Source organism: Heloderma suspectum, chromosome 7, assembly GCF_057233095.1.
Source record: "Heloderma suspectum isolate Gila_16-S chromosome 7, 16-S_ref, whole genome shotgun sequence".
NCBI lineage: Eukaryota > Metazoa > Chordata > Lepidosauria > Squamata > Helodermatidae > Heloderma > Heloderma suspectum.
The window spans coordinates 5,880,021-5,903,880 of record NC_139464.1 but is presented as its reverse complement, the minus strand read 5'-3'; the positions used below and the strand labels follow the sequence as shown (position 1 = coordinate 5,903,880).

Sequence of the window (23,860 nt, the reverse complement as noted above, 5' to 3'; positions counted from 1 at the left end):
CTCCCACATGTGCCTGCCCAGACCTTAAGATCATCCTTAGCGGCCCTCCTCTGTGACCCCTTGCCAGAGGAAGTGAGGCAGGTGGCTACCAGGAGGAGGGCTTTCTCTGCTGTGACACCCTAGCTGTGGAATGAGCTCCCTAGTGAGGTTCTTCTGGCGCCTACACTGTATTCTTTCCGGTGCCAGGTGAAGAGCTTTTTATCTTCCCGGGCATTTTAGCATTTTAGCTTTCTAGACTTTTAGCTTTGCTGTTTTAAATTTGTATTCTAAATCTCTGCATTGCTGCTAGGTTTTATGCTGGTTTTATTCTGGTTGTATGGTTATACTGTGGTTTTAACGTTTTGATATTTTATACTGTTTTACTGTGTTTTTGGTTTTAATTTTTGTGAACCGCCCAGAGAGCTTCAGCTATTAGACAGTATAGATATGAAATGAAAAAATAAATAAGCAAGCAAGCAAGCCAGCGGCAACAGCACCGACTGTGCTGACTGGCTGGCCCCCAGTCAGCGTGCATCGCAAGGTAGGTGTGAGGGGTCCAGCGTTGGGTCCAGCTCCAGGGATGAGGTGGAGCTAGTGCAGAGCCAAAAGTTTTCTTCCCCCATGAAAGAGGCTTCCATTGTTCTCCCTCATTCTCAGGGTGCTTTATAATTTATTTTTCTGGTGTTTTTGAGGTCACCTAATTCCTGCGAGGCAGCCGAGGGTGCCGCACGTGTGTTTTCTTTCTATTACACATCTCTGCAGCCTCCCAGGCTGCCTGCACTTCCTGATCTGCAAAAGCCCTATGGGAGGAATCATCTCACGATGGCGAGCAAAGGGCTGGATGCGCCTGATCTCGTCTGATCTTGGAAGCTAAGCGGGGCCAGCCCTGGATAGTACTTGGATGGGAGACTGCCTGGGAATCAGGCTTCCTGCATTGAGCAGGGGGTTGGACTCAGTGGTCTTGTAGGCCCCTTCCAACTCTGTGATTCTATGTCTGTGTCTTCCCCTGGGCTTTAGTTGAAGGGTGGGAAGCTGAGGAGGCTACAGGCTGCTGGAGAGATGACTGTAGAATGAAAAACTACACTTGGGCACACTGCTTGGCTACCTTCTAGGGAAGGTAGCACAAGAAACCTGAACCCAAGCCATGAGAATTTCTCCACATCTTCTTCACCATTGGATTTCTTTTCAAAAGCAATTTCTTTTCTATTAAATTGAATGAGAATGGTCAAAAAAATGTGGGAGAAACTTTCAGAACAACACTCGTTCTTTACCCAAACCCCGAGGTCCATCAGTTGGCCCCAGGAACAAAACTGGGCTTCTCCACACCAGGTTTTTTATCCTGCAACTTTACTGGGGATTAAGGAGCTTCCAGATTCTTTGTGGGATTAAGACCAGGTCCTTCACACATGCTTCCTCTTTCTCCCCACCCCCACCCCACAGTTACCTTTATCTTCAAGTTCTGTATGTTTCATTATACAGCCACTAGATGCTGCTGCTGTTACAGTACAACTCCCTCTTTGCATAGATACCCATTTTTTTATTACCTCATTATCTCCGTTTCAAGTAAAGCCACAGAAATGGCCAGAAAGCATAGGAGAGGGGCTGGAGGTTGGTGACGTCATGTAAAGGACCTGCAAACTTATGTGAGTAACCAATCTCCATCGCAGAATAATAGCCCTGTGTGGAGAAGCCCAGTGCCTTGAGAGTCCTGGAGGGGGAGCATACTCTTAGTATTAAGGAACAAGCATGCCTGACCACATGTTCAGCCCAGGAATTTGTTTTCCATATCAGATGAGTTCACAGTCTCATCACACAAAAATCCACTCCTAGTTTTCACCCCAAGCGCTCTTCCATCTCAGCAGCCTAACTTAGAAGTTTGAGGTTGGCGCGGGGTGGGGGTGGGGGGCATTCTGCTGTTGCTGTTAAACAGTTGAGAGTCAGAAAATCCTTGGTAAACTACTGAAAACCACCCAGATCACTACTGGTTTATCCTGATCTGCTTTCTGCTCATCCCTGGCCTAAGGAACCAGGATTGTGAGGGGTCTGGAAATCAAATCCAGAAAGAGCTGTTTAGCCTGGTGAAGAGAAGTTTAAGGGGAGGCATCATAGCTGTCTTCAAATATCTGAAGGGCTGTCATGCAAAAGATGGAGTAGGCTTGTTCTCCTCTGCTCCAGAGGGCAGGACTAGACCTATGGGTGGAAATAGCAGGGAAGCAGATTTCTCCTAAACATTAGGAGACACTTTCTAAGGGTAAGGGCTGTCTTGGGAAGTGGTGGTACCTTTCACTGGACGTATTTAACCAGAAGCTGGATGTGCATCTGTCAGGGATGCTGACAGTATCCCGCATTGTAGTGTTATGGATCTGGCCTTTGCCGAGTGTTTTAAAACTATCATTCCCGCATTTAGGAAGTGTTTGGCTGCCCGTGATATGGCTGATCAATGCACTTCAAACAAAGCATACACCAGAAATTGCCCTGGGGTGGGTTCAGTTTTGTTTTTGGACCAACAGGGATTTGTAAGAGAAAAATCTTTTGATCCATGTTATCATTTTTATTAGAAATATATTTATACCATCATATCAAAATATAATTTGCACAAGTTAAAATAAAATATTTCTTCTTATTACAAACACAGCATTGCTAGAAATGCTTACATCTTAATAGCTCAACATGAAATGGTAATCACCTAATCCTTTATTCATAGAATCATAGAATAGTAGGGTTGGAAGGGGTTTACAAGGCCATCGAGTCCAACCCCCTGCTCATTGCAGGAATCCAAGTCACAACATCCCTCACAGATGACTGTCCAGCCTCGTCTTGAATGCCTCCATTGTGGGACACCGCAGATGGTGACTGTAGCCATGAAATTAAAAGACGCTCGCTTCTTGGGAGGAAAGCTATGGCAAACCTAGACTCAGCTATCATAGTAAGAAGCAGAGACATCACCTTGCTGACAAAGGTCCGTATAATCAAAACTATGGTTTTCCCAGTAGCAACGTATGGCTGTGAGAGCTGGACTCTAAGGAAGGCTGAGCGCCGAAGAATTGATGCCTTTGAACTGTGGTGCTGGAGAAGACTCTTATGAGTCCCCTGGACTACAAGGAGGTCAAATCAGTCCACCCTAAAGGAAATCGACCCTGAGTGCTCATTGGAAGGACAGATTTTTGTTGTTGTTGTTGTTCAGTCGTTCAGTCGTGTCCAACTCTTCATGACCCCGTGGACCATAGCACACCAGGCCTTCCTGTCCTCCGCTGTCTCCCAGAGCGTGCTCAAGTCCATATTCATTGCATCAGTGATGCTATCTAGCCATCTCATCCTCTGCCGTCCCCTTCTCCTTTTGCCTTCAGTCTTTCCCAGCATCAAGGTCTTTTCCAGAGAGTTTTCTCTTCGCATTAGGTGGCCAAAATATTTGAGCTTCAGCTTCAGTATCTGTCCTTCCAATGAGCACTCAGGGTTGATTTCCTTTAGGATGGACTGATTTGACCTCCTTGCAGTCCAGGGGACTCGTAAGAGTCTTCTCCAGCACCACAGTTCGAAAGCATCAATTCTTTGGCGCTCAGCCTTCCTTATAGTCCAGCTCTCACAGCCATACATTACTACTGGGAAAACCATAGCTTTGATTAGACGGACCTTTGTCGGCAAGGTGATGTCTCTGCTTCTTACTATGCTGTCTAGGTTTGCCATAGCTTTCCTCCCAAGGAGCAAGCGTCTTTTAATTTCATGGCTGCAGTCATCGTCTGCGGTGATCTTGGAGCCCAAGAAAATAAAATCTGTCACTGCTTACATTTCCTCCACTTCTATGTGCCAGGAAGTGATGGGGCGAGATGCCATGATCTTAGTTTTTTTAATGTTGAGTTTCAAACCAGCTTTTGCACTCTCCTCTTTCACCCTCAACAAGAGGCTCTTTAGATCCTCTTCACTTTCTGCCATTAGGGTGGTATCATCTGCATATCTGAGGTTGTTGATAATTCTCCTGGCAATCTTAATTCCGACCTGTGATTCATCCAACCCGGCATTTGTCATGATGTACTCTGCATATAAGTTAAATAAGCAGGGCGACAATATGCAGCCTTGTCGTACTCCTTTCCCAACTTTGAACCACTCGGTTGTTCCATGTCTGGTTCTTACTGTTGCTTCTTGACCCTCGTACAGGTTTCTCAGGAGACAGGTAAGGTGGTCTGGTGCTCCCATCTCTTTAAGAATATACCACAGTTTGTGGCAAACAAAGCCACAATCCACACAATCAAAGGCTTTAGCGTAGTCAGTGAAGCAGAAATAGACGTTTTTCTGGAATTCTCTTGTATTCTCCATGATGCAGCGAATGTTGGCGATTTGATCTCTAGTTCCTCTGCCTCTTCGAAACCCAGCTTGTACTTCCGGTAGTTCTCGGTTCACATACTGCTGACGCCTAGCTGGTAGAATTTTGAGCATCACCTTGCTGGCATGTGAAATAAGCGCAATTGTACGGTAGTTTGAACGCTCTTTGGCTTTGCCCTTCTTTGGAACTGGAATGTAAACTGACCTATTCCAGGCTTGTGGCCACTGTTGAGTATTCCAAATTTGTTGGCATATTGAGTGCAGCACTTTAACAGCATCATCTTTTAGGATTTTAAATAGCTCAGCTGGAATACTGTCATCTCCGCTAGCTTTGTTGTTACTAATGCTTCCTAAGGCCCACTTGACTTCACTCTCGAGGATGTCCGGCTGAAGTTCAGTGACCACACTATAATGGCTATCAGGGGCATTAAGATCTTTCCTGTAGAGTTCTTCTGTGTATTCTTTCCACCTCTTCTTAATCTCATCTGCTTCTGTTAGGTCCCTGCCTTCTTTGTCGTTTATCATGCCCGTCTTTGCACGGAACGTTCCCTTGAGATCTCCGATTTTCTTGAAGAGATCTCTAGTCTTTCCCATTCTGTTGTTTTCCTCAGTTTCTTTGCATTGTTCATTTAAGAAGGCCTTCTTGTCTCTCCTTGCTATTCTCTGGAACTCTGCATTCAGTTGGGTATATCTTCCCCTTTCTCCCTTGCTTTTTGCTTCCCTTCTTTCCTCAGCTACTTGTAAAGCCTCATCAGACAGCCACTTGGCTTTCTTGCATTTCTTTTTCTTTGGGATGGATTGAGTTGCTGCCTCCTGAACAATGTTACGGACCTCTGTCCTTAGTTCCTCAGGCACTCTGTCTATCAGATCTAATCCCTTAAATCTATTCCTCACCTCCACTGTATATTCATAAGGGATATGATTTAGGTCATACCTGAATGGTTTAGTGGTTTTCCCTACGTTCTTCAATTTAACCGAAATTTTGCAATAAGAAGCTCATGATCTGAGCCACAGTCAGCTTCAGGTCTTGTTTTTACTGACTGTATAGAGCTTCTCCATCTTTGGCTGCAAAGTACATAATCAATCTGATTTCGATACTGACCATCTGGTGATGTCCATGCGTAGAGTCGCCTCTTGTGCTGTTGGAAAAGAGTGTTTGCTATGATGGAAGGACAGATACTGAAGCTCAGATATTTTGGCCACATAATGCAAAGAGAAAAGTCACTGGAAAAGCCCCTGATGCTGGGAAAGATTGAAGGCAAAAGGTGAAGGGCATGGCAGAGAATGAGATGGCTAGATAGTATCACTGATGCAATGAATATGAACTTGAGCACACTCCGGGAGAGAGCGGAGGACAGGAAGGCCTGGCGTGCTATGGTCCATGGGGTCATGAAGAGTCGGACACGACTTAACAGCAACAACAATTCAGCTTGTGATCTACAACAATTGCAAGACCCTTCTCGCTTGTAGTGTTGTTGAGCCACATATCCCCCATCTTGTAACTGTACATTTGGTTTCTTTTTCCTAGGTGCAGAACTTGGCATTTATCCCTATTAAATGTCATTCTGTTATTTTCTGCCCAGCGCTCCAGTCTATCCAGATCACTTTGAATTTTGTTTCTGTCTTCCAAAGTATTAGCTATCCCGCCCAATTTTGTGTCAACCGCAAATCTGATTAGCATTCCCTGCACCTCCTCCTCCAAGTCATTAACAAAAATGTTGAAGAGCACTGGGCCCAGGACTTGAGCCCTGTGGTACACCACTCATTACCTCTCCCCAGTTTGAGAAGATCCCATTGATAAGCACTCTTTGAGTCCGATTCTGTAGTCAACTGTAGATCCACCGGATCACTGTTTCATCTAGCCCACTTTGAGCTAGTTTGCTCATCAGGAGATCATGGGGCACTTTGTCAAAAGCTTTGCTGAAGTCGAGGTATATGATGTCCACAGCATACCCACAGTCCACAAGGGAGGTGACTTGATCAAAACATGAGATCAGATTCGTCTGGAGGGATTTGTTCTTGACAAATCCATGTTGGCTTCGAGTAATCACTGCATTGTTTTCAAGGTGCTTCCAGATGGATTGCTTTATCATCTGCTCCAGAATTTTCCCAGGGATTGATGTCAGACTGACTGGTCTGTAGTTCCCAGGTTCCTCCGTTTTACCCTTTTTGGATAGGGATAACATTAGCCCTCCTCCAGTCATCTGGCACTTCACCCGTCCGCCATGATTGCTCAAAGAGAATAGACAGCGGTTCTGAGAGTTCTTCTGCCAGTTCCTTTATTACTCTAGGGTGCAGTGCATCTGGCCCTGGAGATTTGAACTCATTCAAAGTAATTAGATGTTCCTTGACCATATGCCTATCGATCTCAAGATGCAATCCTGCCCCTTCAGCCTGTACTTCACCTTTGCCAGGGGGCTCATAGACCATCTTTTGGGAGAAGACTGAGCCAAAGTAGGAATTGAGCACTTCTGCCTTTTCTTTGTCATCTGTTATCATTTTGCCATCCTTATTGAATAGCTGAACCACCATTTCTTTCCTCTGCCTTTTACTATGCACTTATCTGAAGAAAGCCTTTTTGTTGTTTTTAGCCTCCCTCGCTAACAGCTCATTCTCAGCTTTAGCCTTCCTGACGCCATCCCTGAAATTCTGTGCTACCTGCCTGTACTCTTCCTTTGTAGCTTGGCCTTTCTTCCACTTCCTATATGTGTCCTTTTTTGTTTTCAGGTCATCTCTAAGCTTTTTGTGAAGCCACATTGGCTTCTTCTGTTGTCTTCCACCTTTTCTTCTTGTTGGAATTGTTTATAATTGTGCCTTGAGAATTTCCTTTTTTAAAAACTCTCACCCATCTTGGATGCCTTTTCTCGTTAGAGTCGCTTGCCATGGAACCTTACTGATCATTGTTCTGAGTTTATTAAAATCAGCTTTCCTAAAATCCAGGATATGCATTTGACTACACTTGGCTTTTGCTTCCCTTAGAACCAAGAACTCAAGTATAATATGGTTGCTTTCCCCCAGAGTTCCTGTAACTGCTACTTTACCCACTAAGGAATCTCTGTTGGTTAGGATCAAGTCAAAGATAGCCAATCCTCTAGTTCCTTCCTCTACTTTCTGTAGGAGGAAGTTATCCGCCACACAAGTTAGGAATTTCCTGGAGGGGCCATGTTTTGCAGAATTTGTCTCCCAACAAATATCGGGGAAATTGAAGTCCCCCATTACTGCTACATCATGCTTCCTTGAAACATTGGCTACTTGCTTTTCAAAAGTTTCATCCTCATCTTCTCCTGGATTGGGTGGCTGGTAGTAGACTCTGACCACCATGTTCCTTTTATTCTTTGCTCCATTTATTTTAAGCCAGATGCTCTTGATGGGGCTACCAAGCTCATCCTCCTGTATTTCTGTGCAGAGATATGCATTCTTCAGATAATGTCTTGGCTTTGAGCAATAGGTCTCAGGTTCAACACTGTTTTCTTGGATACTGTCCACACCATCTTGAAAATGGTTGTTATATGCCAATTGTGGGACCCACAAAGCTCTACTAGCCCCATGATCCACTGCTACCACCTCTCCGGGCCAGCTGAGCCAGACCCAGGAAGAACCCTCCCACCCTGGAGAGGAAAACAGTAGCCACTGAATTTAGCACTGACCCAGGAAAGAAATAGCAGCAGTAGTTTGAGGCAGATATTTATTTACAAGTTAAGGGGTAAGGGAATGGAAAGAGAAATAAAACAAAGTACAATTTAGAATTCCCCCAAGAACCAATTCCCTGTTTGGAAACCAAACATAAGATAAAACTACCAGGACTAACTACTTACACCTCGAAGTAGGATCCTTTGTCGCAGCCAGCGTTCCAACACCGTCCACCCAGACCGAATGAAACCAAAGGGCAAAGGAACGATGGCTGCCTGCCTGTTTTTATCTGTTCTCTGCCCTGCTTCTAGTTCTTTCGTCCTCGCTCCCTTCTCCGAAGGAGGATGAGATGGTTTTTCACGCCTCTCAGCTGTGCTGGCCCTTTGGCAGGTTGAGTTGGTTTACGACCCTGAGTTCTGATAAGACCTCTGGCCTGGTGCCATCAGTCCTGGAACTACCCAGCCTCCCCCCCACTCCAGGTGGCCAGAATTGCAAATCTTCTTTGCAGGATCCTACGCCTTTCTACTATAAAACAGTAAAATGACTACCTAAAAACATGCTTTATACTATTAACCCCTTCCCACCACAACCTTCTGCTCCATAACACCGTCTCCTTTACACCAATTACTCAGAATTCATTGTGACCCTGCTTTTGTCTTTGTGTTTCTTCCCTTTAATACAATTACTACTTTCTACTTGTTTACATTTTCAAATTCTTAACACTGTGTCATTAAACATTTGCAATTTGCATTTCATAACAAGGAATCTTATATTGCTTTAAGTAAAGTGAGTACCAGTTTTTTAATAGACTTCCCAGCAATTCCAAAAAAGCAAAATCAGCGATTTCCTAAAAATCCAGTAGATCCTGGATTGAGCAGAAGGTTGGATTAGATGATCTCCATAGTCTCTGCCAACTCTAAACTTCTATGATTTAGTGGCCATTCTGTGTCCTTGTGTCAGTATGTCCCCTTTTGGGGTACAATTCTGGTAACCCCATCTCAAAAATGATATTGAGGAGCAGGGAAGGGTGCAGAGAAGGGCAATCCTGGATTTAATCTAGGTGTGCTCTTGGATCCATCTGTGTCACTGGTGGCCCAAGCAGCCTTTGTGGCTAGGAGTGCCTTTGACCAGCTACAGCTGCTCCAGGACTAGGATAGCTTGACTGCATTGGTAGCCCCAAGACTGGGTTACGTCAATGCACTCTGTGTGGAGCTTCCCCTAGGATTGGTCTGGTAGAACATGGCTGCTAGACTGTTGACTAGAACACCTTTTCAACAATATCAGGATGTCACACCCTTGCTGAAAGAACTCCACTTGCTGCCAGTATGCAAGTTTAAGGTTTTGGTATTAGTATGTAAAGCCTGAAACAATTTGGGACCAGGTTCTCTCAAGGATTGTCTGACTTTCTATACCAGGAGTGGGCAAAACATGGGCTGCATGCAGCCCCGCAAAATAGGGGGGACTTTCAGGAAAAATGTCCTCCATAGTGGCTACAGAGTACGAAAAGGGTCAAAATGAGCTTGTTTGCAAGCTAAATTTGCCCCTTATAGCTCTCCATAGCCACTACAGACACCAATTTTTATTTTTTATTTTTTTTAAAAAAAATGTAAAATGCTTTCAGTGTCTACAGGCAGCGAGGTCTGGGGGGCAAAAGTGGACCCCTGATCTCCCACAGTTGCCCACCCCTGCCCTGTTACTACAGCCCTTGAGAAGCAGTCCTGATACGACTGCATGTGCCAGAGGTCTGCCTTATGGCTGCTAAGAGCAGAGGCTTCCTTCACACGGAGCTTTTGTCCTGCGATTGAGATTGCTCCTTTGCGGAAGTTTGCGGGCTCTTTATATGATGCCGTGAACCTCCAGGGCATCTCCTGCACTAAATGCCCTTAGTTCCGTTCTGAAATAGATCGCAGATAATGAGCTATCAAATTACCCTGCTGTGTTCCGCTTGAGTTCCCTCCGTGAAAAGAGTTAAAGCGGCAAGAAGAGGAGCAAGATCAATGAAAGACAATGGAAGTCTCAGATACGGGGAGAAGGAGGGGGAAAGGAAGCAGGTGAAAAAGGAAGTCGTCCTGATCCTGCATGTAAAATGGAAGCAGAAAGCCCTGCTTTAAATGCAGGATTTTATCCTGGTGTACAGACACCCAGGGTGTTTAGTGTTCTAGCTCCGACATTGTGGAATTCCCTCCCTGTTGATATCAGGAAGGCACCGACAATTCTCACTTTTAGGCGCCTGCTCAAAATGCACATTTTCCCTCCGGCACACTTGCTTTGAGGTGTGATCTAGGTATGTAGTTTGGTTTAATTGATCATGTAATTGTTATTTTTCTGCCATTGTGTGTATCTTATTGTGTGTTTTATGTTGTACACCACTGTGGTGGTGTTGTTTTTAATGTTCAGTGGTACATAAATTTCTACCAATGAAAAAATAAACCAAATTATCAAGGGCTAGAGTAACAACCCCTAAAGGAAATGCTACATTGGTAAAGGCTCCTTACTTTTGGGATGGGGGGAAGATGAGTAAGGGGGAAATACGATGGTTTATAAAATCATGCATGGTGCAGAGAAAGTGGACAGAGGTTTTTTCTTCGTTCTCTCTTAGCACTGGGGGTAAGGCAGTGTTTTCCCAGGAATTGAAATTGATGGGGGGAGGCCGATGTTCAGGAGAGGGTAAGGAGATCCTTTGCCCTTTGCAAATGTGGGCTCAGGCTGTACAGAACCATAGTGAAATTCAATCATCAAAAAACCTGCCAGTTTAAAGGAGCCAGGGCTCATCGTCCAAACTCCACAGAGCCAGGAAACTGGAAGCTAAGACTGATGCCTTATCTGACGTGCCCCGTGATCAGTCATGATGTTGTGCAATGTCACAAATTGTGCTTGCTTACAGCTTACCCTCCGTGCACCCACACTTTTGCTAGGACTTTCAGTTCCAAATCCAGATGGAGCCATGGTTGTTCGTTCATTCATAAAATCAGGCAGAAGGCAATTACTTTCTGAATATAAAGTTCCATTCAATGATGGGAAAGGAACCCTGAAGTGCCGCTATCATGTGTGGAAGTAGCCAGAGACATTGGTGGCTGGTGTTCCCTTGGCCGGTGGGGTGGAGGGCAGCTCACCAGAGGTAGAGCTAACTACCTCTAGGGCATCCTATGCATGTTTAGACAAGAACAAAAGTCCTACAGCTCTCAGCATTCCCCAGCCAGAATAAGACTTCTTTCTCACCTAAACATGCATAGGATGGTACCCCTACTGTCCTACACAACCCCCTCTCTTCCATGGTTGAAACACACTTAAGCAATGCATTATAATTAAGTAAACAGAAGAATAGTGCCTTAGCTTGATTCAGAAGGGCTGGGTGTTGTCACACTTGGTTCTGTGTTGGGAGAAAAGGTGTGTGGCCTCCACCTTGCCTTACAACCAGCCCTATCCTCCATGTAGGCTTTTCTCATCTGTACAAAACTTTGGCCTGATTTTCTGTCCATCTTGCAAACAGTTAGATTATCCAGTGCCTGACGTCTGGCATGTCCTTGATCATACTTTTCTTGATGGACAGTTTTGCCAAAGCGTTGAGTCTGTCCTGTAACAGTGTTCCTGAGGAAAGTCTTTCTCCTCTTTGGAGCAGAAAATGGCCACTCTTCCCTCTGCTGTTGTCATAGTGGTGATGAGGATTCTCAGCAACGTCATAGTGAACATAAGAAGAGCCCTGCTGGATCAGGCCAAGGTCCATCTAGTCCAGCATTCTGTTCACACAGTGGCCAACCAGCCATTGATCAGGAAACCACAAGCAGGACATGAGTGCAACAGCACCCTCCCGCCCATGTTCCCCAGCAACTGGTGTACACAGGCATACTGTCTCAGGTATTGGAGGTAGCACATAGGCTCAAGCCTTGTAGGCATTGGTAGCCTTTTCCTCCAGGAATTTGTCTCCGATTAGTGGCTCCAAAGCCCTCTCAAGATTGTTATCCAAAAGCAGGTCTCCAAAAGCTCCTGAACTCTGCCGTCTTGTACAGGATGGAAAGCTCTGTCTTGTGTCTATCCTCCAGGATTGGATAAGCCTCTACAGCTTCATTCTGTACCTGCTGAGGGAACCTGTGTTCTGTGCTAGAAACAAACTCCCCTCTACCAACATTGCACCCGACAGGTGGCATGTGAATGCAACGTATTTCTAGGTGAGCGTGAGGATGATGTTGCAGACCTCCTTTGCGACTGTCCATGTTCTCCTTTGCCTTGCCTCTGGGCAGCTGAGATTCCAGAGGTAACTTAAGAGAACAAGCTTCCAAACAAATCCCTGATCAAATTGATGGCCTTCACAGAGTCTGATGTGGCTCTCTTCACAGCTACAGAATGAATGGCCATTCTCTGGAGTTGACTGTCCAGGGCATAGATATGTGGTGTGATTCTGTGGAACACAGACAATAAGTACAGGAACTCACCATCGTCTTGCAGCATTTGAAGAATTCCCCTGGCCTCACAGCCTGCGCTGCCATCACACTTCCAGTCTCCGATTTCCCAAAAGCATTCAGTGGGTTCCCGTCTCTTCTCAAACAGCACATTCACCGTTCAGATGTCAACGTTGCAGCATGTACGCAATGATCGTGGGAATCTTCTCCTCAGAACTTCCTCCAGAACGGCATTCTTTTTGCGTGTGTGCTGCAGCCAAAGAATGAAGGGAACCCAGAAGGGACCCAAAAAGAGAATCCGCCCTTCCTTTATCTGGGACGCTGCCTGTTGTTGCATGACCAAGTTTTGTTGGTGTGCGTACCCACAAATGCAGTGGGTGTTCAGGAATACATCCCGCATCCTCTTCTGCACTCCTGTGTGCTCTCCACTCATCACGCTCACCCCACCGTACTCTGAGCGATGACTTTCTTCTTATCACCCTCCGCTGGCAACAAACTTGTCAGCTGCTCAAGCAAGATTGTAGTGATAGTTTCTTTGAGTCACTCTGTAGCTCTGTGAGTCTGTAGACGTGTGCCACCAGTGAGTTGTCTTTGTCAGTGTAGTGGAAAATCAGAACAGTTTGGCAGTGTGTGGAGATGACTGTGGTGCTGCCTGCTTCGATGGCCACAAAAGGAGAGCTCTTCAACTCCTGCTTGATGCGATTCTCTGCCACCATCACCATGCAGCCCAACTGTTTGTTCTGGATTGTCTTCAGGAGGCCTTGGAATGCTGTGACACTCTGCAGGTGACGTTCCATGGCTGCACCAATGGATGCCACAAGACTGACCAGCACACCGAAAATTCCTGAATTTTCTGAATCCTCTGTCTCGTTGGGTCCACAAAATGCCTGTTCAGAAGCTCCCCAGAAGCATATGCAGCCTATGATCTTCAAGAGGATGTACCTGTTGTTCTCGACGCCTTTATTATGCTTCCTCAAAAACACATGGAGACATTCATGCCCACACTTTAAGATCAGCAAGAGAGGCCCTTCTCATTTGTCCACCTGTGAGGGCAGTTAGGTGGGCAACTACATGAGGGACTTTTCTGCAGTGGTCCCACAGCTCTGGAATACATTGTAATCGGGGGTCCACCAGGGCCCATCATTGCAGGTTTTTAGGAAGGCCCTGAAAATGTACTTTACTTTGGCCATCCCCTTGATTATGTTTTATTGGACTGGGCTGTAGCTGCAGTTGTGTGTTGTCAATTTTGTTTTATGCTGGGGTTTGCTGTTTTTTAGAATGTTTTATTTTTGCATGCTGCCTTGGGAGGGCTCCTGCCTTGAGAGGTGGCCAAGAAATATTTTAAATAATTAAATAAATTGCTGCAGAATGTCTGATCTGCCTAGCACTGTCCGCTGCACACAGCTCTCAGTGTGGCTCCTGGATGCCTCACGTTTCTTTGTCTTCTCAGTGAGATCCTGGTCTCTGACTCTTGTCTGTGTCCACGCCCCCAAGCAGAGTGCAGGGAAAGCAAAAATGTGCATTCACTTCTGCATGGAAGGCTATGGCTTCACTTCCATTTTGGCTATGTCAGAAATCGCAGTTGGAGAGTTGAGTTCGCTATTGGGATATAACAGCCTCCCCAGCCTGGTGTCCTCCAGATGTGTTGGACTGCAGCTCCCATTATCCCACAGCCAATGGATGGGACTGATGGAAGTTGTAGTCCAGCACACCAGGAGCTGGGGAAGGCTGGTATGTAAGATAGCCACTGATTGAGAAACTCTCCATGAATCCTTCAAATGACTCTGAAAGCCATGTCTGCAAATGGCTTCCACCACATCTTGTGATAGCGAATTCCATGTTAACTGTGAAGTCCTGAATCTGCTACAGATCAGCTTATTCTGAGAGAAGGGGCGGGGGAATCTATCCACCTTCTCATTGTATAAATCTCCATTGTGCTCCTAGTTGTTTTGTTTTTATGTTGGTATTATCAGTTGCATATATATGGTTTCCTTGTGTGCTACTAGAGATCACTTTGAAGTCATGGTTTGTGTGAGTTTGTCGAACAGGCCAAGGGAAAAGTGAAAGTACTACCTGCAGATGTTAATGTTTTTATATACCCAAGGACTTATAAACTCATTTCTAAACAGAGATGTAATCCCTACTCGCATGGGAGTAATCTATTTAGGAATCTCTTTCCTGTAAGGACTTGCCAGTCCTGCTTCACGAGATATAAACAATAGCAAAGATCAGTAACAGAAGCAAGATGCAAACACGCGGGGTCCGAAGGAGAGCACAGTAGCCAGGAACCATGAGACCAGCCAGGAACTGTTGGAGAACAGACTTCATTCCAACAACTGTATGCCTGGAACTGAAGGCTTTTAAGCCTGAGTATTCAGAGCCCTGCCCAGGCACAGCTGCTGGCCATCAGTCCCCAGGGGAAGGTCTTACTTGTGAAGGGAGTCTTACTTATGAGTAACCCTTTGCTTACAAGGAGTCTTTATTCCTCAGGCAGGGATTTCTTCATCTGTCAGCCACCCAAAGCACCACGCATAGTTCCCTTGGCTTCTGTAGATGCTTGGTTTCCACCTCCAAATCAGAGAGGGGGCTTCCCATGTCTTGAGGGATCCCCCAAGGGCCCAGGATCCCTCCATCCGCCTCAGGTTCTGCTAAAATAGGCTGCTCCTCCAAGACATTCATCTCGGAGAGCTCCAAGTCATCCTCTGAAGAGGATTCTTCCAGAGGGGGCATGCCAATTCCCACGCGATGCCCAAGTATTTCTCCGTCACATTTTATCCATACCAGAGTCCTAATTCTCCTAAGGACCGGAGCACATGCAGAAGTTACTTTGCTGTTACAGTACATAACACAAGTGCCCCCAGCATATGCTGTGGAGCAACAGAACTCAGAGGGGGAGCGTCGGGGAAAATACAGGATTGGGAGGAACGTTTGAAAATGCATATTCAGAATGATACTCAGTGATGACATCGTGGAAACATAGCTAGATGGTGCCTGCATACACAACTTCAAGTATAGCCTGATGGATCTGAGCTAGCGGTGACCGACCAGGAGAGAGATCTTGGGGTTGTGGTGGACAGCTGGATGAAAACGACCCAGTGTGTGGCTGCTGTAAAAAAAAAAAAAAAAGGTAAACTCCGTGTTAGGCATAATTAGGAAAGGAATTGAGAATGAAACTGCCAAGATCATATTGCCCTTATACAAATCTATGTATGACACGACCACACTTAGAATACAGTGTACAGTTCTGGTCGCCGCATCTAAGAAAAGACGTTGCAGAGCTGGAAACAGTGTAGAAGAGGGCAACTGAAATGATAAAAGGGCCAGAGCAACTCCCCTGTGAGGGAAGATTACAACAGCTGGGATTGTTTAGCTTGGAAAAATGGTGAGTAAGGGGAGACATGATAAAGGAGTACAAAATGATGCCTGGTGTGGAGAATGAAGATAGGGAGACATTTTTCTCCCTCTCTCAAAATGCTAGAACCCAATGGGGTCATCCCATGAAACTGATTGGTGGGAGATTTAGGACAGATAAAAGGAAGGGCTTCCTCACACAGCACAAACTATGGAATTCACTACCACAAGACGTAGTGATGGCCACCGATTTGGATGGGTTTTAAAGACGGTTAAATTCCTGAAGAAAAGGTCTGTCAATGGCTACTAGTCCTGATGGCTATGTGCTACCTCCAGTACCTGAGGCAGTGAGCCTGTGTACGCCACTTGCTGGGGAATATGGGTGGGAGGGAGCTGTTGCACTCATGTCCTGCTTGTGGTTCCCTGGTGAACGGATGGTTGGCCACTGTGTGAACAGAATGCTGGACTAGATGGACCCTTGGTCTGATCCAGCAGGGCTGCTCTTATGTTCTTCTTAAGCACAGAATCTTGTGTAAAGTAATATATTTGCACTCTTATTTGTTTATACTGAAGATTTACACCCCATGGCTTGCAACAGGTTGTAATAACCACACACACACACACACACACAAATATAGATATTCACACAATCCAGCAGTCCATACTCTTCTGACTGATGGATGGAGCCTGCGCCAGCTTCAGGTTTTGGAGGGTCCTTGGGCAAGACACCCTCCATGGGGCCTCTCCGTGAGTCTCCCTTCTCACCACCATGGTCATCAGCTGCTCTCGCTCCTCCTCCTCTTTCCCATCATGGCTCCCACTTGCTTGCTTGACAGGCCGAGAGCTGGGGAGCAAGCAGGCTGCGGCATCTCCTGCTCCTCCTACTCACCACCACTGTTGTCTGGCCCAGAGCGAGAGGAAGGTGGACAAACCAGTTGCAGTAGTGAGGAGGAGCAGCAAGCCCTGGGGGCTCTTGCCATGGGCCACTGCAGGGGTGTGGGCCCTTGGCCAGTGCCCAGCCATGCCTCCCCTGGATGCCAGCCCTGGATGTGCTTCTCTTTCTCTGGTCCTGTAGTCCCAGGGTGTTGCCAGTCTCCTTTGTGGCACCCTGTGGCTGCTCCTTCTCTGGTCAGTGGATGGAGCTGGGCTGGTCTTCTCCTTCCTGTGAAGCATAGGGTATAACCTCCCCTTAGTCCTCTAGCTGAGGGATGATGCTTGGATGGGAGCGTTGTGTGGCATAACACTTGAAAATGCACATGAAGAACATAACGTAAGAAGAGCCCCATTGGGGGAGTCCAAAGGCCTACCTAACCCAGCCCACAGTAGCCAGCCGGCAAGAATTCGTTGCTCCTGAGCAACTGGGATTCGGTGACCTCCAGCAGGGGTCTCCAACCTTTTGGGGCCAGTGGTCATGGTCACATTTGCAATTTTGAGAGGGTGTCGTGGGTGCTGTCACAGAATGGCTGCCATGGTGGGCATGGCCAGTCAGAAAAAACTCATTTCCCAGGAGGCAAAGTGGTGAGGCTAAGGGGGGGAAAGTAACTGGCCCAAGAACTTAAGTACAAAGCAGAGGTGGGCTTTGAGTTCCAAAAAGAAACGGTTCTTTTGAAACCACAGTTTTCTTTTCCAGCAGAAAAAAATAAGTACAAGGTAGAGGTGGGATGTGAGCCCCAATTGCATATTTTCTCCCACAAAGCACCGCAAAATACCCATTTCACAGAAAGCAAACCAGTGACACTCAGAGAAACATACACACGCACACCCTGCACCAACTCTCCAAAACCCTCTGGCTTCACTATGCCACTGCAAGCATGCCTTGAAAAGACACCAGGGCCCCATCTATATGGCACCGCTTTGACCCCCCACCCCGTCACAACTGTGCAGCAATGCGGCTTCGAGTCAGCGTGCCCTGCAATACACTCGCGATGTACAGCGCGCTTCCCTAACAGACTCGCCGTGCCCTTTTGGGGGGGCCATTTTACTGAAATGCGCAGCTGTGCAGTCCCATGAGTGTGGGGGTGCAACACTTCAGTGGCTGCTTTGCGCAGCAAACCCCCCAAACTGCAGTAAAATGACTCCTTGGGACTCCGCATTTTCTGGGCAAAAAACACAGATGGCTGCAAAGTTGCGACTGTGTAATCTATTACGAGGGACCTCGACCCGCACCCACCCCAGAGTAAAAGCCTGGTGTAGATGGACCCCAGGAGTGAGAGCTAATTCCAGCTACTGGAGAGGGAAAATCCCCTTTAGAAAAACAGAAGTCTTGGCCTCTAGGATAAAATGAACTGATGTGATAAACAGTCAGAGAAAGACAATTTGTAAATAATACTTTTATAGAAAAATTGAGTCTTTTTATATTGGAATGAGAAAGTTCAGGATTCAGTACAGCCTCATGTACTTCTAGGGGCTATTTGCTTGGTACTAATGTAATTATGTTTATAGGTCTTCTTTCTCAAAATCATTATTTATGAATAGCTGTAATATGGAAGTTAATGAATAGATTTATTTAGAACAACCTGGAACTCAGAATCGTATGTAAAATCTTTGTATTTTTAAAAAACACTGCAAATAAATAAATAAAGAGAAAATGTGAGGGGGCATATTAGGGTGCTCCCCCTATGGCAAAAGGCATCAAAGATTTAAGGCGCGTGTGTTTGGTGTGAGCTAATGTGTCCTTTTGTATCATGTTAGGAAAGTGCGGCATGCCCAAGCCAGTAGAGAATGCGCAGATTGTGGAAGACGGCGGCAGCGCCAAACTGCGATACACATGCGTCAAGAATTACAAGAGGAAAGCAGGCACATCCAGCCTCATCCTATGCAAGCAAGGTGGAAACTCAGAAGAGTTCCGATGGACTGAGCCACAACTAATCTGTATCAGTAAGTCTGTACTCTGTATGGTGTAGCTGTGGGTCACCCCGTGACCATCTTCTTCACTATGAACCTGCTTGAGTTTTAAGATCACCAACAAAGGCCCTCCTCAGTGCCTCAAAGTCATGTCTGACTGGGACATAAGAACATCTCAAGAGCCCTGCTGGATCAGACCCAGGGTCCATCTAGTCCAGCATTCTGTTCACAGTGGCCAACCAGATGCCTGCAGGCAACTCGCAAGCCAGGACATGACTGCAACAGCACCCTCCCGCCCATGTCCCCCAGCAACTGGTGTACAGAGGCTCACTGCCTCTGGTACTGGACGTAGCACATAGCCATCAGGACTAGTAGCCATTGATAGCCTCCTCCTCCAGGAATTTGTCCTACCCCCTTTTAAAGCCATCCAAATCGGTGGCCATCACTACATCTTGTGGAAGCAAATTCCACAGTTCAACTCTGCTCCGTGTGAAGACGTCCTTCCTTTTCTCTGTCCGGAATCTCCCACCAATCAGCTTCATGAGATGCCCTGCTGGGTTCTAGTATTACGAGGGAGGGAGAAAAATGTCTCCCTGTCCACTTTCTCCACACCAGGCATCATTTTGTAGTTGTGTGCAGCGCTACCACGTCTCCCTTTACTCAACTCTTTTCCCAGCTAAAGAGTCCCAGCTGTTGTAACCTCTCCTCATAGGGGAGATGCTCCAAGCTCATGATTATTTTAGGGCGAAGCTGGTTGGGGAATGCTGAGAGTCGTAGGACTTTTTTTCTGTCTAAACCTGCATAGGATTGCGCCCTTAGTTGCCCTTTTTGCACCTTTCCCAGCCCTACAAGGGAGGGAGAAGGCCTTTTTGGTGACCATGCCCAAAGTCTGGAACTCTCTACCTGAGAAGGCTCTCTTCACTCCCTCCCTAATGGCTTCCCGCTGCAACTCAAAGTCCTCCCTTTTTAAGGTCTGCAGTTGTTGTTGTTTTTTAAATCCATTTTATGCCCAGTAAACTGGGAGTAAATCCCTTTTAAACCAATGGGACGTACTTCTGAGTAGAACTGTGTAGGATTGCATTGTTAGTGACTTAGCGGAAGCCTCTTTGTTTGGCTTCAACTGCTGTTCCTATTAGAGGGAGGGTCTGCCAGTCATCTGCTGCCTGTTTCTTTACAATGATGGTACTCTTAGTGTTTTTATTGTATTTGTAATTTTCAGGGTATTTTTTGTGTGTGTGTGTGTGTGTGTGTGTGTTTCATTAGCTGTTTTGAACTGTTTGGGAAAGTATAGAAATGGATAAATGTTGGGCTGCCATTGAGGCTAGTTTGGAAGCTCCAGTTTATGCAAAATTCAGCCACCGGAAAGCAGATGAGGGTCAGAAAATCTATGTGACTCCTCTTTTCCACCAGTTACATTGTTTACCAATTCATTTCTGGGCTGAGTTCAAAGTACTAGCTATTACCTTTAAAGCAAGGATGGGCAACGTGTGGCCCTCCAGATGTTTTGGCCTACAACTCCCATGATTCATTGCCACTAACTATGCTGGCTAGGGCTGATGGGAGTTGTAGGCCAAGACATCTGGAGGGCTATACGTGGCTATCCCTGCTTGGCCTGGGGCCAGGTTAGCTAAAGGACTACCTTCACGATACGATTCTGCCCGTTTGCTTGGGTCATCATCAGGGGCTCTGCTCATGTGTCCTCTGCTTAGAACAGCTAGATTGTCTAGTACAAGGGACAGGGCTTTCTCGGTGGTGGTCCCTCAATTGTGGAATTTCCTTCCAGCTGCAGCCCTTTAAGAAAGCTTTCAAAATATATTTGTTCAAACTGGCCTTCTCTGAGCATGTAGTTAATATGTGCGTTCTGCTCTCAACAGCCTCAAACATGGCCTAATTACTTCTTTTTTAATGGTGATGTTTTTATATGTTTAGATGCGCTTGTGACCAACACTTTTATAGTTTCCAAGCCACTTTCTGAGGGTCTGTCTCTGAAGAGCAGGATATAAAAGTAGTGAATAAGTAAATAAATACAATTAGTGCTAACCAGCACTTTAAATTGCATCCAAAAGACAACAGGGACATTATGCCCCAGGATCCGCACTGATATGCTTCTGATGACCAGCCAGTTTCTGTTTCTTTCTCCCTCCCTCCCTCCCTCCCTCCCTCTTTTCTTTCCCAAAAAGGAGATCCATCACTGCCTACTCCTGAGCCTGAAACCACAACAGAAGGTTCCAGAAGAGGTAGGACCGTTTGGCTTCTTGTTTTTGCTCAGCCAGGCCTAGGAAGTAGTGACAAAACATATTTTTTAGTCATTCAAATACTCAATATTCCGTAAACATATTTCAGGTATGAGATACAAATTAGGGCTGATGTTAAAATGGCCTCCCAAATTTGCCACCCAATTCAGGGGCAGTGAAAACTGTGTGTTGGCTGGCGGTGGGAGCATTTTGTCAACTTGGGGGAAAACCATTTGTGCTAACAGTTTTGGAGTCCACCATTTCCCCCAAGAACCTTGCTCAGAAAGATGCTTGACCTTGACGTAACATCGTTTCAGGGGTATCCTCGGGAGAATCATGGCAGGCAGATGCTGCCAGCTATCCCAAGGGGCTCCACTGCCTCCACAGTGACAGCAATACGTTTAAAATAAAAAAGAGAGAGAGAAAAGACAATGCCCAGGCAACTGATAACATTAAGCACCTCCCCCCAAACGTTTGGGTGCTTCTTTCAGCATCAGAGTTTGTAACCTTAGGACTTTGCCTTCTACTGAGTCAGAACAACCACCAAAAAAGTCAGAGGTATGCCAGTATTTCCACAACTTCAACTTCTCTAATACAATGGGCTTCTCCACACAGAGCTTTTATCCTGCTATTGAGGAAGTTTGTGGGTCTTTTAGATGACATTGTCAACCTCCAGGGCATCTCCTGCACTAAATTACCTTTATTCCGTTTTTTATAAGATCGGAGATAATGAGCTATCAGATTACAGCGCTTGAGTTCTGCGAAAAAGGAAAACCTGCAATAAGAGGCACTAGACCACAGCGCCATCTAGTGGCTGTATAATGAAACATATGGAAGACTCAGATAAGGGGGAAAAGGAGGGGGGAAGGAAGCGCGTGTAAAGGGAGTCTGTCATGATCCTGCATTTAAAATGGAAGCAGAAAGCCTGTTTTAAATGCAGAATTTTAGGCTCGTGTAGAAATTCTCAATAAACTGTAAATATTGAGCACAAAATGTATTTAAACTAAGGGTACAACCCCCAATAATTTAAAAAGCACAACACAGAAATCAAAATCTGTACAATACAATGTAATGTATGACAAAAACTCATAGAGCCCAGCAAGGGCTACACAGGAATGAAAAAGGTCAAGATATAGTCGATATGTAGTCCATAAGATGAAAATGATGGGATAGTGGTTCGTGTCACTCCTTGCTGGATGCTCATGGAATTGGTAAACAGGGAAAAATACTTGATGATCTCACAACAAGGCCAAATGTGTTTCGGCCTGTGTGGCCGTCCTCGGTGGCAGACTGGCTGCAGATGCTGCTTATGCAGTTCTTAATATGCAGACCAGCTATCCAGTTTTTTGGTGTAGCAATATCAACTGCATGTTCTACATTCAGTGTGTCCAAGTCTGTTTCCCTGGGCTTTATGAGAATTTGTCATACGTTACATTGCATTGTACAGATTTTGATTTTTGTGTTGTACTTTTTAAATAACTGGGGATTGTACCCATGGTTTAAATAAATTTTGTGCTCGATATTTACAGTTTATTGCATTAGTGTCGTTGAATTTGTGGAAATGCTGGCACACCTTTGACTTTTTTGGTGGTTGTCCGTTGTGTGTCAAGGTATCCATAATTTCCTTTTCTTGGTTTGGTTTATACTGAGTCAGACCATGGGTCCATCCAGCTGCTGTCTACTCCAGTCTTCCCCTCTCCAGATGTGTTGGACTAGAACTCCCTTCACCCCCAGCAGGCACCACCAATGCCATTCAGGCTAGGAACGGTGGGTGTTGTATTCCAGTACATCTGGAGGGCTGGGGAAGGCTTGTACAGAATGGTTGTCCAGAGTTTCAGGCAGGAGTCTTTCTCTGCCCTCGCTGGAGCTGCTGGGGATCGAACCTGGGACCTTCCGCATGGAAAGCAGGGGCTCTACCATTCAGCTACGGCCCTTCCCAAACTTTAGTCTCACTCCTAACACAAATACATTACAACCAAATGACCCCACCATGCTGGCTGAAGTTCTTTAAGCTCAGTCTTCCCCAACCTGGCGCCATCCAGATGTGTTGGGCTCCAGGTGTGTTAGACTCACCACAGCAGCCAATTCTGTAGCAAATGTGGTGGCAGCTGCAAAATTGGCATGAGGGGTGGGTAACTTCTGGGGGTTCGTGGCGCACATTGGAACCCACTGGGTGTCGCACCCCACCCTTACCACCGATTTTGCCATCGCATTTGCCCCCCAAATGGTGGTGGTGGCAAAAATCACACTAATTTAGCAGGGGAACAAAGTGCGCAGGGGAAGTGTGTGCCCTGTTTCCAAGCGGAATGATGCTTCTGGGAGTTTTCCAGGTGCCCAGTTCTGCTTGCATTCCCTACACGCCTTGTTTCCTTGCAAAATCGCTGTGACTTTTCTCGCTGCAGTAGCAAATTCACCAGGGCAATGCAGTGAGAGGCACAAAAACAGCTGGGGGGGCACATACCGCCTGCATTAGCCACCCCTGCAATAAACCTTGGAACAGTCAAGGGGGATCCATGGAGGCATCAGAAGCTGCTACTCTAGACTGCTTCACTCTCTCCAAAGTGCTCAGCTGAGGCCTTCTATCCTCATACATGACAAATCCTGGCCCCTCTCCACACCTCCCTGAGTTTTTCTTATAAAAAAGGGGCGCAGATCCTGCGGTCCAAACCCCGCCCTCCAGGGTTCCCCAGAGGGCCTTCCCCCCAACCACCTGTTGTAGCTGCTGTGCAGCTTTCCCCCCATTCTAAATGGTTGAAATGCCCCTCCTGAGGCTTAATTACTGGCCGTAAGAGCTTTGAGCTGGACTATGCGGGTATTTTGGCTCCTGCCCCTTTTGCCTTTGGCCCCGCCCACCCATAGAATGCGGCCCCCGAGGGCTTCTCTGATGTTGAATCCAGCCCTCAGGCTGAAAGAGGTTCAGCACCCCTGTCATGGGCTCTTGCCCAAGTGTTTGTCTCAGACAAGCCATCCTGCTTTCTCCTGCAATATCCGGTGCTGGCAGATCACAGGCTCTTGTTTTTGCTAGAGGGAACAACATGGGGTATTGAGCCCTGTGAGCACCTAACTTGAGGGCTGTTTTTACAGCATGGATGATTTGAATTCGGTGCC

At 46.3% G+C, this 23,860-nt stretch overlaps 1 protein-coding gene across 2 annotated transcripts in view; it reads left to right on the top strand.

The window, feature by feature from the left end:
• Positions 1–23,860, top strand: part of LOC146339300 (uncharacterized) — a 62,037-nt gene that overhangs the window by 8,574 nt on the left and 29,603 nt on the right. For both annotated transcript variants that reach the window (XM_084809028.1, XM_084809027.1), the window contains exons 2-3: positions 18,366–18,551; positions 20,699–20,755. In XM_084809028.1, coding sequence (XP_084665154.1) covers positions 18,366–18,551; positions 20,699–20,755 — 243 coding nt within the window. The remainder of the gene's footprint in view (positions 1–18,365; positions 18,552–20,698; positions 20,756–23,860) is intronic.